We start from the raw sequence: 17,589 nt of genomic DNA on the forward strand, positions 1-17,589 counted from the left end.
TAAATTATTGTATAGCCTTAGAGTATGAATAAAGTTTTTAGCTTGTTTGTCAACTTTTATAAATTACATATTTTTTTATTTACTCTTACCATGTTCTAATCTTTATTTAGAAAATATTTTAGATTTCTATAAAAAGAAAAAAAAGATTTATTATAAAATAACAGAGTTACAAATGATCTTATTAATATATTGAAGAATGCATAAAAATGATATTAATTTTGTAAATCTACTTAATATATATAGACCAGATAAAGCCATTTATTGATATACTATTTTATATTTTAGTTAAGCAATTGGTAAAATTCAAGTAAACATCCAACTGAAATTCAAATGAATCAAGCTTAAATAAGCAATTTAAAGGTAATTTTAAGAAGCAGGTCTAATTCTGATTCGAAAAAAACGAAGCAGTTTAATTTGAATTAGAGAACAAGTATCGCCTTTTTGAAAATGTTCTAAATTCAGTTCTCACCTGATCGTCATCTTTTCTTTGCCAAAAATAGAGAATAGTTGCTCTTGAGATTTAAAAATTGATCTTTCAATGAAAATCGTCCAAGAATATCAATTTTACTCATCAAGATAGATGTAGCACCCGAATTTCCGACCCCTTAAAGAAACCAAAATCGTAATACGATTTTGGTTTCTTTAAAGGGTCGGAAATTCAGGGGTGTTACAATAAATTGATTTAATATATAATTGTTGAAGTTAAAAATCATATAATTGCTAACAATATTACTTTACGAGCGTTCTTTATTTTTAAAACTGCTGATATTGTCAACAATTTCAACTTATTAGAGATATTTAATTTTTTTCATTTACTGAAACAAATGGAACAACTGATATTACGAATCTGTCAGCTTTGAGTAAGAACCACAAACATTATTTATCCTTCCATTTATTGAAAAAGTCAATTTTTGAACTAAAACATGTAAAAACGTTGACATTACTTGGAGTACTTGTTAATAAATTATAGCCACTAATACTAGTGTTAGGGGTTTTGTAGAAATAGAACATTTGACTACTGGTGTTTAACCCATAACTTGATATTCAAGTGATTTGTAAAAAAAATTGATTTGACCTGATTTAAAAATGAATTTATAATTATATAAAATTTAATGTGGGTATAAGATTTGATTTTAAATCGATCCAAAATACTTGAAATCGTCTCACGGAGACATTATAGACTCGAATATAATTAGAGAATTGGATCATGTCCTGTTTTATATGAGATTGTCTCACGGAGAGACGATCTCAGAACAAGAACCCCATAAGCTAAAAATTTCTATTAATTAGACTATTTAATCCAAATATGAGACACATATCATGCTAAGACCTTCTCATACAAGAATTTGTGGATCATCGTTATGAATTGAGTATTGACCAGAAAGGTAGCAATGTTTGTCAATAAAATCCATTTATATGAGACCATCTCACGATAAAATGACCTTTAAACAATAAGCCTGTAAGTTAAAAATTTTTATTATCGAACTATTTAACCCATAAGTCGATGTCTAATAGTGATACGGTCTAAATCTAATTCGTGTTGTCAATATAACAAAAACTAGAGGCAAACCAAAGTGACTGCTAAATTCCATTCATCATCATTCTTAGTAATTTCTTTCCAATTTGCAGTGTAAACCAAAAACTTGACAGAAAACATCGGTTTTCAAAGGTATCTAATCCCACCTTCAACGCCATCCCTTTAGAACTAAGATTTCTTCTTTCTTAATATTCCACCAAACTTACAGGGCTTTCAATTTTATCTGCTTAATTTTTATTCTTTTTTTCATTTTTTTGTTTTCTCTCACTAATTTTGTTGCTTTATTATGTTTTAATTGCAGTAATTTCAGGTTAATAAAGCTGGGATTTTGTCTGCAAACAGCGACTTAACTTTCCAAAAACTTTCTGGTATCGAAAAGCTTCAAATCCGCCGTATTTTGCTTAAAATGGTATAATTTCGGTTCTTTTTTAATGTACAATTAGTACTGGTTTTGACTAATCTTATTCAATTCTTTATGGGGTTTTTCTATTCAAAATAAAAAATTTTGTTTTTTTTAACTGCTGAATCAATTCCACATTGTCCAATTTGATTTATCAATATTTGACTTTATGATTCCTTTTTAGTTTTGTTAGTGACGTAGTTGATGATGAATGTTCACCAATATAATTCTATTTGTTTGAAAGTTGTGTTATGTTGTGCTTTAGTTCAAAACTGCAGTCTAATTCAATCTTTATTGATGTGATTAGATATTGAGTTGTTTATTGATGAAAATTAGAAGTCAATTGTAATTATGGATTTAAGATAATGAAGGACTAAAGTTTACTCTTATATTGCCTAATCCCATTTGGGTTTGTTTGAATTCCTTGTTGACTTTGATTAAAATAAAGGATATTCAAGCTCATAGCTTTCTAATGGTTGCTTGGACATCACAACAACACAACAATATTCCATTATTCCAATGACATTCAGTGTTTCCCACCTAGGACGGGTTTGGGATTAGATTTACGTAATCTTACACTTGTTAATGATAACATGTACAACTTCACATAAATACAAAATTAACTATTTTACTATAACCTATTATAATCTTATAATCAGAAATCAAAGAACAATAAATCTTTAGCTCCATGGAATCAACCTATAATCTAGGAGCTTCTTAGACTAGCCGACACTAATCTTTTGGGATTAAGGCTTTAACATTGTTGTTTTAGATTAGACTGAGATAACTAGCGTATTATAGATGTAGTGTTCTGATATATTTTACTTATGGAGCTATGCTGCTTTTGTGATTTGCTTATCTTGGCCCATTTGGACACTTCTTTCATAGTTGCTTGTTAAGTTTCAAAAGGAAGAGGAATCCGAAGACAATGACTAAGAAGATATATAGAAATAAGAAATCCCCATTTTTTTGAAATGAGTATAATGACATTCTATTATCTGAATGCCAATTATCTAAAATGAATGAAGAGGAAAATCCAAATATGGTTGATGTGTACTGATGTAGTTTCCTTAAGAGAGCATTGTACTTGAATGATTGCAGTATGATTCTGATTTTTACATAGCCGTTTTCCTAAGACATATGTGGAATGGTGACCTCTCTTCTAGTCTGACTTTTGTGTTTAAACGTGAACACCGGATTTCGAGTGGAACTAAGTAGTCTGACTTACTTTTCTAGCAGTCATCCGATAAAACTCAAACAATGTTATATTGTTTTCTGCTACTTAAGTGTATCAAATAACTTCATATTGGATAATACTTAAATTTCTTGTGGGTATCTGTGTTTGAAAGCAATCAGCACCTATCTCTTAAATTGTGTTTATATTGTCTACACTCGATGGATTCAAAAATTTATAATGATTTGGTTTCGTGTTATAGTGGGTTATAGTAAAATAACTCATTAAATGATATGGATGTGAATTTGCTAATGATTTTTCTACCAATGGTCAATCGGACTGAATATTAAATTTGACGTCAAATTGCAGTTGTCGACTGAAAATATACATTGTGAAGCTGCATGTACCATCTTGTAATGCTTATTTGCTTCTCAGGATGGTGTTATGTTAAATCTTAGTGACTTTTGCATCAATACATGAAAGCTATCATCATTGATTGAACAATAGAAATTGTGAGAATTTTTACAAAATTTAAGATTGTGCATACTAGGATTCTCTGCCTAAGATCACCCGAGTTGATGACTCATCTATCATGTACAACCAGTTTGCTAAATTGTGATATAGGGTGGTAATGTTGATGGGTTTCCTTGTAAGTTTGCAAGGAAATTTGCATTCTTATGCTCTTGTTTCCGCGATTATGCAATTATATCTCAGTGCTTCCATGGACTCCGAATTAAAACCTGAAATTAAAACCTGTAAGTCGAAATTAAAACCTGTCTAATTTTTTCCGACCTGAAATTGTATATTTGCAAAAGGTGGATAGAAGAATCTGTAAGAGATTGCCTAAAATGATATATAGGCCGGTGATCTCCTAGGGACGAGCACAAAAGAACATGAGGTCGCGGATTTCATATATAGTATACTCTTAGATTCATTATTTGTGGCTCCCAATAAAGATTAAAGAGTTGTGCATTGGATCTGAAACTTGGAGCTTTCCCAGAAAAGTAAAGAATTGTACTTGTAGCCATATAATAATATACATATATATAATCCCAAGCTTGACAGAGGTCAGCAATCTGAGGAGAACCCATTTCAGAATACAGAGAAAGAAGTAATGGGTTACTCTCAGTTTGTAGCATTTGTTCTCGTTTCGACACTTCTAGTTCTCTTTTCTACTGCAGGTACTCATTCATGAATGCTCTAATTATTGTGCAAATTCCGTCGATTTTGATTTTGTAAATCCTTACTATTCTATTTGTTTCATGTTTTGCATGTACTTATGAAGGTTATGGCAAAAAGTTTCTTGTCGATACAGATGATGCATGTCCTCCAATGATTCAAGTAAGTTTTCATTTAGTTTTATCGTCGAAGAAGCATATTAGATATATGCATACATGCTAGGAGTTTGTATTCTATCTTTGGTTTAAATTCTAATCTTTAGAGAGAGTATACTGTAGGGTCGACCCGAGTCTCGAATTATTGATTTAAATATTTTAAATAGCTATTGTCAAAAATAATCAAGAAAATTTCACTTAGAAAATTTATCATAGAATATTATACTAGTACTAAATGATTAATAATATTTGTAAAAGATTTAGTATATACAATCGAGCCTATTTATCGAACCTATTTGTGAACATTATCTAAGGAGCCAAAACTTATTGAGTCTATTCTTGAACATAATTTAAGGAGCTAAAAGTCAAGCCTATGCAAGCATTGCTTGGCTCATTAAAAATTATAAGCCGATCCCATACTCAACTCGATAGTCCACTTAAGCCAAACATTGGCCGAGCTTTGATCTAGTCGAGATCAAACAAATGGTCTGCAAGCCACTTTGACTCATCGACACCCCTATCCCCAAAGCAAGCTTGCGCGAAATGAGACTACGAAAACACAAGGAGAGCATAATTACATACATGAGACACCATGAGATATCATGCATATAGACCATACCTCTACATCATAAAGTATAGCAAAAATCATTGTGGTAAAACATATGTAAATACTCCATAATTGTATGAAATTATATGAAAAGTTGGTCAAATTGGTGAAAATCGAATCTCTTATAACAAGAGTTTAATGGAAAACTTTCGACTGAGAGGTTAACCCATGATTCACATAATCTTATATGTTGCCTTGTAGGAAACGTCGAAAAGTAGAAAACTAGTTGCCGAGGAGGTCTCACTAATGGATTACGGCACCGAGAATGTTGGCCCAAATGTGAATTCGAAGTCGGGGTTTCCATTTAATAATCTTCCGCCACCGATGCCTCCGCTACAATCTTCTACCAACTACTGATAATGATAAAATAATAGACAAAACTAATCCTATTAGTCTTCAATACTACCTTTGCTTATACTTATTAATTGTGAAAACAAAAGTTGGCTTCCGTTAGAGTGCCTTAGTTCACTCCTAAACATTTGATATAAAATAATAAAGCTTAAATTGATAGTTCAAATTCTAGAATATATATATATATATATATATATATATATATATATATATATATATATAGAGAGAGAGAGAGAGGGGGAGGATTAAATAAGAAGAATTTTTAAATGAGAAGGACAAGAACGATTTTTTGTTAGTCACTGAATAAACAATAAAGAATATTATGTTATAAATTAATAACATTCTACAAATTAATGATATAGTATCTTTTTTTGTGTAAGATAGTGACTTTTACAATTTAGTGTTTTTGACTCGATTGTGTCCATAGATTTTTTTCTCATTCAAACCAATGGTGTAGAATGTCTCTTATCCATTTCATTTGAATACCCTTCTTATTGAGTCACTCTCCTATCTCACCTTCGTACATGAGAACACTTTGAGGTAGAGTAGCGAATGTGCCATAGGCTCTCTTTATATACAATGCTAAAGATTCCACTTGATATGAGAGGTGATGAGATTCGAATCTATGACCTTTATGTCACGTTAACTTAACTAAAAACTTTAAGCTAATGGTTTGAATAATTTATATTTGTACTTGTTTTTGTAGTGATTCTATAACCCAAAATAATTAAGGAATTAATTTATAAAGTATTTGAATAATTTATATTGGCATACTGCTATACATCTAATGTCATTTATTTACAAATGTCCTTACAATAAAAACTAATTACAAGAATGAAATAATTCCTAAATCCTAATTACAATTAACAATAACTAATACTCTAATCATCAAAAGTTAATTAATACAGCTTGCTTGCAAACTCATCAACAGACCCTCCATTTCTCCTTGATTTATCAGCCAATTCCCTAAGTTCAATCAAACTTCTTCCCAAATTCAAACCCATTTTCATCTCAAATACCTCACCATTTTCTCTCTTCTCTAATTCTTCCTCTTCTAAGGTACGCTCAGCATTCTCTTCTAACATCCTAAAAAACCCAGCACAATTCCTATACATCTCAAACACCATTCCTATTTGCCCACCATGCTCTATAGTATTCACCACAACAGCCATGGACCCAGCCGCGGCCGCCACAATCCCAGCCCATGGCCCACCATGGCCCACAAAAGCAGCCCCAACAGCTGCTATTCCTGTCAGAATAGGCCCTGTAACACCCAACATTTTGTTAAGCTTCAATGCCATGTTCCCTAATCTAACATAATCTTCAACATCTTTACTCTTTATTACCCTTACAATCTCCCTAATATCATCTTGCAACTCTTTACTCCACCCATTTTTCCCACTACCCATCAAACCTCCCTTACATTCCTCACTTGTTAAATGTGACGGCCACCATTTCGCAGGCTCTAAACCTTCTGGAAACTTCTCGATCATGGCACCTAAAAGAGGCAATGGATACGCTCTATCCAATGCTAAAACTTTTTCCATTGCATCATCTATGTCTTTCTGTAACGGTTTTCTAATAGCGAGAGCTGTTTGAATCTTAGTTCGAAGCTTCTTGAACAGTCTGACTGCGGTCCTCTGCTCTTCCGCGAGCTGAGAAGGTTGAATCTTATTCATTATCGTAATAATCCCTGTTCCCGCAAGAAACAGTAAGGTTGAGGACACCTTCAGTTCTACCGCGTGGGATCCACTAACATCAGCTAAACCAGCCATGGTGGCTGCGGTTAGAGTGATCATGTTAACCGAGTTCAACAACAAAGAATTCCAATTATCTCGTTGTTCACCGATATTTTGGTGCATTTCTATTCTATCACTTACAGCTTCTAGGATTGCATATAGTTTTATAGTTACAATATCTTTAGTAGTTGGTAATGTTTCGTGATTTAATGGGAGATTATTATAACTAAGCTTATTTAACTCAATAAGTTGTTTTTCAATATGGTTTGGGAATTTCGGGACTATAATTCTAGGGGTTTTGAGGTATTTCGAAGCACCAATAATGACCCGAAATTTGTTCGGAGAAGGTTGAAAATATGTAGAAAATGATGTTTGTAAAGAAATCATGTTAGAAATTCTTTTGGATTTTTGAATGTTTGCGAGTAATGGATGTGTTTGTTGGTGTTGAAAATAAGGTTGTTGGCGTCGTTATATATAGTGTAATCTAATCAACAAATGTAGTACTAACAACTTGGTCAACTTTGAAAATGTTGACTTCTTGTATGTATAGAATTAAGAATATAGATTTAGGGTTTTTGACTTGGTCTCTAATATCTTATAACCCTCTCTTTCTTATTGTATTTTTTGATATTCTCATTTGTTATTTAAAATTAATTTTTTTTTATCATATTTTATAATTTTAGTTATATACTCTCTCCCTCCCATTTAATTTGCGGCATTTTCCATTTTTATCCGTCTCTCTTAATTTGCATCATTTTTATTTTTAGACTATGGTCCACCACTTCTTTTTAATCTCATCTATACATTTTAACTCTCTTTCAATTTCATCCAGATAATTCATTTTCTCTCTTCATTTATTACCATTATCCACCTTTTTCTTAAAAAATAATAATTTTCTCTTTAATGCAAATTATTCAGGACAGAGGGAATGTACTCATATTCAACCGTAATAATTATTATACATTTTAAATAAGATTATCCTTATTTATTTATAAAATCTCTTTTCATCTATTAAATTAGACTATCACATTTAATACTAGTAGTACCAATATATTGCTCACTTATAATTAAAATTAATATAAAATATTTGAATTATCCACCTTCAAAACACATTAACTTGTTATTAGAATCATGAACTCATCAATTTTCAGTCTTATGAGAGAAGTCGGTTAGACGCATGTTAAATACACTTTATTTCTTTTTACAATAAAAGCACTAATTAAGCTGCATGTTACAACCCACCTCATATGAACAGGGAAAAAAAAGCTCTAAATTTGCAACGTATGAAAATTTTGGTACTCTTGAATTCACATGTTTTTACGTAAATGATGATGTCATGATCAAGGCTAAAACCTATTAGCAGCTTTAACAACACGTACAAGTACAATTTTGTACCAACACTATGCATCATTCTCTTGTATTTTGAGTTTACACCATATAATTTAAAATTGTCATAGTTTTTTAAATTATATTGTGTAAAAGAGAATTAAGGTGTTCAAAACAGATTCGAGAACTCAAAATTAATACCCAACTTTGTATTTGAATTCGATTTTATCTTACTTAAAAAAATAATTTGCAATTATTTTAAAAAAACTATATGGGCTTAAATTACGATTTCAAATCGACCCGAAACACCTAACCTAAAATCAATTTAATGACTCAAATGAACAGCTCAGAATGAAGTATATTATAATGAGAAGAATTATCTAATAAGAACAAATCTCATTTCACAATCTATTTTGGTTACATTTCTCATTTGTAGGGCCTTTCTATGGGACTTTAGCCTTATAATGCTCTAAAATTATCAGTTTAATACTCCATATAGTAATACTTTATTTTGGCTGACCAAGAACTATACATTATTCAAGGGCATAAAAAATGCGACTTTCATGTTAAATAATAAATATGTACTATTATCATGTATGAAATCGTTGAGTGATAATTTTGTGAATAGTAATGTGTGTGCAGGCTATCTATCTCATATGCAAAGAGAAAGCCTTAAAGTTGGTACTTGGAAGGCCTAAAATGAGAGAAGAAGAGCGAGTAAAAACGAGGTTATTTTACCTCAATAAAATATTGAAATATTTCTTAAAAATAACAAAATAAAGATAAATTAATATAAATGTTAAAAACTTTTTTTAAAAAAGACTCCTCCCTCCCCTCCACAGTCCAGACCCAACAACCGCCAACTACACCTCTCCTTTAACAACCACATCCCCCCTTTTGACCACCCACCCCACCCCAACCCTATGCTCCTACGACAATGACAGCTCTCCCAACTCTTTGAGCTACAAGCCTACAACCCTCCACCCCGCATCTCCTGCGACAAGTCAACTACATATCCATTTTTGTACTCGACTTTTCAGGCCATCATAAACCTCGATTTAACTAGAATATGAGGTTTCAGTGGTGGTCATCGGGCGAAAGGCAGAGGATAGTGTATTAGTGTCGGCTCTTGAATGTGGTAGGGTACGTAGCTTTAGGGTAAAGGGTTTGTGGGTGGTGGTGGTCGCGAGGGTGGCCGAATGGGGAGGGGAAGAGGGTGATGTTAGCTGTGAAGGTGGTGGTTTTGGGAAGATTTTTGGGATTTATGGTTTCGATATAGTGGTATCTTGCAAGATGATCAGAACCTAAAGGAAGAGGGGTAGGAGACTCATCGTCGTCGGGTAGGGGGAAGGGATTGCACACTCGCAGTAGCCAGGGTTTGGGGACGGGCAGTGGTGTATACGTCTATTTATGCGACTCACCATTTCAAATTTTAACAGTTTCAACATTTTCCTTCAAAACATAAACTCTAATTCTACCATCTTTCATCCAAATTACCATTTTAAATCATATTTGAATATGGAGAAAATATAATCTCAATGAAAAATAATAGAGTTAGGATTTATGTTTTGGAGAAGAGATTGAAACTGTGAAATTTAAAATGATAAGTCACATAAATAGCTGTACAATAACCTTTAAGCTTCAAAGTTAACGTTTGCTATTTTATGTGCAAAAGGATCACGATAAAACAATTTGTTAAACTTAAAAATTAACACGTGAATTTTTCAAAATTTTGATTGAAATTTCTCTAAATAATTTTTCCTTATTAAACCAATCAACAAAAGAGTAATAATTTGACCATATTGAATAAAGATGGAAATTAGCTTGCAAATTGCAATAATACATTTCCACGCATCGTCTTCCTTCTCTCCAAGTCGCCACTTTATTCCTGATTTTTGAGTTTCAGACAACCCAGGTATTTTCTTTCTCTCAAGTCTTCCTAAATCTATGGCTTCCGTCTTTATTAGCTCTTGATCTGTTCTTCGCTATATACACTTTCGTAACTTTTGATTATTTTTCGTTCTACGATAGTTTTGTATTCCGATTGCTGAATCTTGATATATAAGAAGATAATTGAATAAAATTAGGGTTAATTTTTTTTGTTACAGTAATATGTTAGGGATTGCGCGGAAAAAAGTTGTTCGTGGTAGTTTCGCGGTAATTTTTCTTGAATTTGTTTCTATTGATTGCATTTTGGTATTTGGAATTTGATTTTGAGATTCATGAATTGCGGTTTTTGTTGCTTTGTATTTTCAGGGTATAGGGCGCCATTTTCAGAGGAATTCTGCATTAACTGCTTCTCCTTTTGGATCTCATGGTTATGCTGCACATGCAAAAGAGGTAATTTTGTAACTAGTAGTAGTAAGTTGTACACAGTGAGGATTATGTGTACTTTTTGTGCTGCATGTATCAAGTTAAGAAACTTTGCTGGAAATTGCATATCTTGAATTTTGAGTATGATTCTGTGTATTTATAATTTGTGTGATGATTATAATTTGATGGTCTTTACTTGTTTAATTTATTTTATGGCTTGCCTCCATTACTGTTTTATTTAACTGATAAATATTTTCTGGCTTATTTTCTTACTAGAACTATGAAGTGTAGCAGTTTGATCATTGATGCCTTCTTGATTCTTGGGTGCATGAATTTTCTTGTCCTGCGTATCATGTTGAGTTCTGATCTTGTTTGCTGCTTGCTATTTCTGGTTGTATTGCATTAGTTTCCGTACTCAGTGATGTGCAGTCTGCTCCACTTCTATTCTCATACGTGAGGTGTAATTATTTACTTACTAAGGGATGTGCTCCACTTCGCTTCTCTGTCGTGGGTGTTAAGGTAAGTATTCAAGGGTGGTTTCTATGCAGTTTAGCAATGTTGCCCAAGTATACCTTCCACCAGAGTGTAACATTATGTATGCTAGGATGCCACCCAAACATGGTGTGCCACATCTCTAGACTGTTGTGTTAAGTATGCTAGGACGCCACTCAAAAATGGCGCGCCACATCTCCAAAATGTGGTGTCAAATGAGCAAATAGGTTCTAACTTCTAACTACAATTACACAATTTAAAAAATTTTAAGAGAAGTAAAGATGGTATGGAAGATGGATGGATGATGGTGGGATGAGGAAGTTGTAAACTTGTAATGCTGTTGGGTCACTTCTTGGTGCTGTAGTTGTAAGCAGTGATGGTCTGGGTTTGTTGGGAACGAAATAAATAGGCTATATTGGAATCTGTACCAGAAAGTAAAATAACAAGGTAACTGTGATATCGTCATGTAAATATGAAGTGTAAAATGGAATAATAGATGATTAAAGGGAAAGATTGTTTTGAATATGATGAGCAAAGTCCTCATCTAGAGTATTCTGAGCATTTTCAATGCTCTTAAAAGTGTAATACACCGAAGAGTATTGTTTCATGATGGTATTCTTTCCCCTTATCTCTCGATATTGATATGTAAATAGGAATAGTAACATGGAATGCTAGATGAGTAAAAGGAATGTTTATTTGAATATGATATGACGAGCAAAGTACTCATCTAGAGTATTTTGAAAATTTCAAATCTCTCAAAACTGTAATTCGCTGAAGAGTAATTTTCAGGATGGTATTTTTCCCCCTTTACTGTATATAAACTATAATGGAAGCTTGCATAAAACAGAAATGTTGACAATAACAAATTTGTCCAACTTAAATAACAATAAATAACACCATAACATGATGCAATTAATCTTCTCAAGATTCCTTTTGCTTTGCTTGGACTACTTTTACCTCTGAACTCCTTTACCTCTATGTAGGTCCTGCCGCATAAATATAGTCAATGAAGTAATGTTATATGACTTTAGTAAAATGTAGGAGTGATTGCAAGATACACGGAAGCAAAATTTATACAAACCAATGGTAGATTTGGCAAAGATAAAATAGGTATACAGCAAGCTGGAATTTATAAAAGAGGAGAAAATTCTCTGTGAATGGCAAAAATGAGACAAGTGATCAGAAAAGAGTTTAGTAAGGTGAAGTGTGTCAAGTATAAAGTATAAACAATAAAAACATTCTTGTTCAAGATGAAGAGATCAAAGATAGTTGACTCCAGAATCAAAGGAATTGTTCAACGGATATCAAGGGGTCGTTGTATTTTTATCGAACTGCTCTTTTGCTATGCGATACGAGATGCTTTTATCGATGTCTATTTTAGTGCAGTATGCAATAGCATGACTCCAGACGGCACATATTTTTACATCAATCTTTTTGCAAGTCAGATATCTTTTACTGTGGCTAATGTATGCCTGGAAATCACTGATATGTGCAACTGATTGGTTTGTTGATGATTGTTTTAGACTTTAGAGTGATTTTTTTTTTTTATCTTTAAAATGTGCATTTTACTATGTAGACTTTGCTTCTCAGACGAGGATCAAAGCTTGTGAGGATTATTAGTTTGCCTGAGAATTTGGGTATGTCTCTTTGTCCATACATGCAAATTAATAATTATTATGATATATATTCTGAGTTTAGTCATGCTTTCTATTGCAGGTTGTGCCACTAATTTAAGCTCACTAAGGTTTGTTGATACCTTTGCCTTGTATGCCTTTACCTATTTCTATAAACTTTAAAAAATTAATTACTTACATATGTGAGAACCGGTGCTGGGCTCATTCAAGCCATCACATCTTAATATAGACTTATTTTTTATTGTTCGTTCATGTGTGGATGCTCAGGCGAGCTGGATCATGTTTACATACAGATCCTTCTATGCAAACATGGAATAGATCCTACTCATCAGACAGTGGTATGATGCCCTTTTAGATTGACTGAGGTGATGTTCTCTGTGTTTAATGTTAAAGAGTATGATACTATCTAGTTTCATGCTTGCAATGCAGGTGATGTTGTGGAAGCAGTTGTGCCTTACATGGGAGAGTCAGTAACCGATGGCACTCTGGCTACATTTTTAAAGCGTGTGTATTTCTTGGTTAGGATTTTCTATTGCCTTTGGCGATAGTTCCTGCCATCTATTGAGGAGGATTAGATTTCTGTCCATATCATTATTATTTTATCTTATGCAATTGATTTACATTTACTGGGCAGATCCTGGGGACCATGTAGTAGCTGATGAGCCAATTGCTCAGATTGAAACAGATAAGGTGCCTTTTCTGAAGTACAATTTCTATGTTCTCTCTGTTTTTTTTTTTTTTTTTTTTTTTTTTTTTTTTTTTTTTTTTGTTTTTCGCTGATTTATTAAGTATTAAAGGGTTTGAGAATTTTTTTCTATCAGGTCACTATTGATGTTGCTAGCCCTGAAACTGGAATTGTTCATCAGGTTAGTGATTTTTTTGCAATCAGATTTTCTATTTATCTCGGCTATTAGGAATATTTTGGCATATTTGTGAATGTTACACACATATTGATTAATGTGGCTTTCATATGGATTTAGCTTGTTGCCAAAGTAGGTGATACCGTTGAGCCTGGCCATAAGATTGCAATCATATTAAAGTCTTCTGATCATGCACATGTAGCGCCATCAGAGCCACCAACAGGCAAGAAGGAAACGACAGATGAAGTGAAGGAAAAAGCTAAAGCTCCTGCTGGAGAGAAGCCTAAGTTAGAAGACTCTGCTCTCAAGGAGAAGCCAAAAGTTCATCCTCCGCCATCCACGAAACCCTCTCCCTCTGAACCTCAACTTCCTCCCAAGGAAAGAGAGAGAAGGGTAAGCTAAATTATTTCTTCCGAAATCTTTTTAAGGGTTTCTTGTAATTGTAAATACCTCATTGTTGCCACTTGCTAGTAGTTTTTAAGGACTTTTATGAACTCATCATAACTTGTAGGTTCCTATGACAAGACTGAGAAAGCGAGTTGCAACACGTTTAAAAGACTCTCAGAACACCTTTGCCTTGTTGACTACTTTCAATGAAGTTGATATGTAAGTTCTAATATTTTCTGATTTAGTCTAGACAATCATACACAAGATATACTAGTTTGGTCCAAATTTGATTTCGGTGGTTAAATTTTCTAGATTTGACCATGAATTTTTCTTTATCTGAAAATAACATTAAAGGTTTACTGTTAAATGCTATATGATGAGCTTAGTCCTTTAATAGTTCCCCCAAAGAAGATGTAGAAATAAATAGTAGTAAAATTCAAATTTTTTTGGCATAGGTCTAACATCGCGATCTACTTTCATCTAGTGCTAATTTTAGTGGGTTTTTCTGGTGTACTCCCTATTTTGGGGGGTTGAAGGATTGGCATATTTGTTGCATTTCTGGCGTGCTTAACTGATATTAGTATATGGTATAAGTATAACACAAATCTATTTTTATTTTTGTTCGATAGACATAGTTTGACTTCTTGTTTTTTAAATGCTGTTTTTGTAACATGATTGAAGTATTAAACACATGACAATTAAAAATTAAAAGCAAAGTGACTACCCTTTTAGGAAAATTCCATTGATTACTCATATGATTAACTCCCTGTGATAGAGATTTCAGTGTTCTAGACCTGTGGCTACTGTTGGTATTATGGTGTATTCTTGACGTATTAGAGGCTTTTAAACATACTATGTCCAATGTTTATTTACTTGAAAAGTTCCTTGTTAACTTCAATTGCAGCTATTTGGCAAAGCATGTGCTTTCTGTGATACTCCCTCTGTCCTGGAAGATATTTATGCTTTCCATTCTAGTTCATTTCCAAATGATGTTTAAACATTCACTTTATTTCTCCTATAATAAAGTGTTTCTTTCGTACACTCTCTTTTCAATGCTTCTTGTCTTTATCCCTTCTCTTTCCTTGTCTGATGCTTCCTTTCTAAGATTAAACCTCAATAGAGAAACAAGGGGATGTTACTTTTTTAACTAATGATACCACTTCACCAACAAACATCTTGTTTTTACTCAATTCCACTGCATTTTCAAATCATGTTTTGAAGTTTACATTGTAGAAGTTTCACCACATTTTGGGGGGTGGGGATTCGAAGTTTGAGATTGAGTGTATGGGAATAACTGTCATCTTATATGGAATTGCCTAATGTGGACAACATTATGTATCAGGACAAACTTGATGAAGCTGCGCTCTGATTATAAAGATGCTTTTACTGAAAAGCATGGAGTGAAGTTGGGATTCATGTCAGGATTTGTAAAGGTGAATTACTTTTTGTTTTGGTCTTTTAAATAGGCAGTTCAACATGTATGATTGATTAGAATCGCTAATGTTGATTTCTTTGCAATAATTTTAGGCAGCTGTGAGTGCACTTCAGAGTCAACCTATTGTCAATGCCGTCATTGATGGTGATGACATCATATACCGAGAGTACATTGATATCAGTATTGCTGTAGGAACTCCTAAGGTTTGCATTTGATCCATTTTGTCTAGCTTTTTACATTTAGGAATCCAATGAGATGCCATCTTATTTTCCACAATTATTTTCAAGTATAATGTCGTTTTTCTTTCTTTCTTATTTGCGCATTTTATGTGAGTTTGATTTGATAAGCTTTGCTTGGTGGCCTTTTGTCATTTACTATGATTGCTACTTTAATCTGAAGAAGGGATCAGCTTGGTTTCCCAGTGTTTTTATTAAGATCAAATTATAGAGAAGAGGAATACTTGAAACTTGTTTGAATAAGAGTAATAGCATATAATGACATAGTTTTGTGGTCTACAACACCAACTATTACATAATTTGTGAATTTACGAAGAAAAAAACTGATAAATATAGTTCAGTATGGTAACTTCTTTCTGTAGTTGAATGAAACAAAATGTGTAGTTCCTCCCAAAAGTAAATTATGTTGAGAAAGTGAGACCAATATTCTGGAACGTCCTTGAATTTCAGACATTGTCGGCAATCAACTGGTATGACATTTTTGCATATGTACTTATTTACAGTTCACTCCCTTACTACCACCGCTTGCCAAGCGCTAAATTCAAGTAAAGCTTGATGGCCTATAAATCTATAATTGTCTGTATGGATTATGGAATGATGGTGCCATTTCATTAGTTAAATGTGGTGTCTACTAATGGTCACTGCCGTTGCACCTGATACCGATCTATAATTTCTCGGACTCGATCTTTGATGCTATCTAACTTGCATTATGATATTGGTTTCGTTGCTTCTAGGGTCTCGTGGTTCCAGTTATACGAGATGCGGATAAATTGAACTTCGCTGAGATAGAAAAAGGGATCAACACTCTTGCCAAGAAGGCAAGTGATGGAACAATATCTATTGATGAGATGGCTGGAGGGTCATTCACAATATCGAACGGTGGTGTTTATGGAAGCCTTTTAAGTACTCCTATCATAAACCCTCCACAGGTAAGCATATTTTCAGATTTCACTTACTATTTCGAATCCTTCACATTATGAGTATAATGCCCAAATCTTACACATTTATTTATTTTTGTTTTGTTGTTGGTCTACATTTCTCTACTCGACGTGGCAGTCTGCAATATTGGGTATGCACTCCATTGTTAACCGGCCGATGGTGGTTGGTGGTCAGATAGTTTCACGACCGATGATGAATGTTGCTCTGACATATGATCATAGGCTGATTGATGGAAGAGAGGCAGTCCTCTTTTTACGCCGCATCAAGGATGTGGTTGAAGATCCCAGGAGGTTGCTTCTTGACATATAAGATGCAAACAGTATGATTTCGTTTTCACCATCAATAGTAAAAATAAATTACATTGTTTAGTCATCACTTATTTTGGGCCTTTGGGGGTAAATTCCACCCTGCCTCAATTTGTGAGTGGTGATTTTGAGTAAATATGGGTTGATTGGGCTCTTCAAAACTGTTCTATATTTCAAGTTTTGTATACCCTTATGATAATATATCCTTGAAATGCAAGGAGAGCTAATTCAAGTGAACACTATAGGGTTTCAGATTTCTGTACAATTTTGTTTAAAGAAAAATATTCTGCAGGTACGTATGCACTATGTAGTATGCCTAACACTAAATATTTCAATTTTAATTTATAATACAAATGTGAGTCTAATATTAAAAAAATAGGAGCCTTGATAATTTTGTGATCTTGTGTTTTTTCTGAAAATGCTGCAGCTAAAAATTTGATACTATGATATGACAATATATGCATCTAAACTAATTAAACAAGATTTTATTCAACTATTTTTTTTTCTTATACTTTATAAA

At 33.1% G+C, this 17,589-nt stretch overlaps 2 protein-coding genes across 2 annotated transcripts; one reads left to right on the plus strand and one right to left on the minus strand.

Annotated features, from left to right (window-relative positions):
- Positions 1–5,804: 5,804 nt before the first annotated feature.
- On the minus strand, positions 5,805–8,394 carry LOC130815431 (probable F-box protein At4g22030). Its single transcript, XM_057681905.1, has one exon. The coding sequence runs from the start codon at positions 7,527–7,529 to the stop codon at positions 6,303–6,305; it is 1,227 nt and encodes a 408-aa protein (XP_057537888.1). The 5' UTR covers positions 7,530–8,394; the 3' UTR covers positions 5,805–6,302.
- A 1,841-nt stretch (positions 8,395–10,235) lies between these two features.
- Positions 10,236–17,417, plus strand: LOC130815428 (dihydrolipoyllysine-residue succinyltransferase component of 2-oxoglutarate dehydrogenase complex 1, mitochondrial-like). Its single transcript, XM_057681895.1, has 15 exons — positions 10,236–10,383; positions 10,577–10,625; positions 10,725–10,808; positions 12,850–12,910; positions 12,990–13,017; positions 13,175–13,245; positions 13,337–13,411; positions 13,542–13,597; positions 13,729–13,773; positions 13,888–14,160; positions 14,279–14,373; positions 15,497–15,587; positions 15,682–15,792; positions 16,560–16,754; positions 16,882–17,417. The coding sequence occupies exons 2-15, from the start codon at positions 10,581–10,583 to the stop codon at positions 17,071–17,073; spliced, it is 1,422 nt and encodes a 473-aa protein (XP_057537878.1). The 5' UTR covers positions 10,236–10,383; positions 10,577–10,580; the 3' UTR covers positions 17,074–17,417.
- The last annotated feature ends 172 nt before the right edge of the window (positions 17,418–17,589 follow it).

Source organism: Amaranthus tricolor, chromosome 6 (genome assembly GCF_026212465.1).
Source record: "Amaranthus tricolor cultivar Red isolate AtriRed21 chromosome 6, ASM2621246v1, whole genome shotgun sequence".
Classification (NCBI taxonomy): domain Eukaryota; kingdom Viridiplantae; phylum Streptophyta; class Magnoliopsida; order Caryophyllales; family Amaranthaceae; genus Amaranthus; species Amaranthus tricolor.

Excerpts from the sequence above, each read along its gene's own strand:
- LOC130815431 (XM_057681905.1), bottom strand. The coding sequence starts at position 7,529 with ATGATTTCTTTACAAACATCATTTTCTACATATTTTCAACCTTCTCCG.
- LOC130815428 (XM_057681895.1), top strand. The coding sequence starts at position 10,581 with ATGTTAGGGATTGCGCGGAAAAAAGTTGTTCGTGGTAGTTTCGCG. Across the intron at positions 10,626-10,724 it reads TTGTTCGTGGTAGTTTCGCG|GGTATAGGGCGCCATTTTCA; the intron begins GTAATTTTTCTT and ends TTGTATTTTCAG. Across the intron at positions 15,588-15,681 it reads TCATGTCAGGATTTGTAAAG|GCAGCTGTGAGTGCACTTCA; the intron begins GTGAATTACTTT and ends CAATAATTTTAG.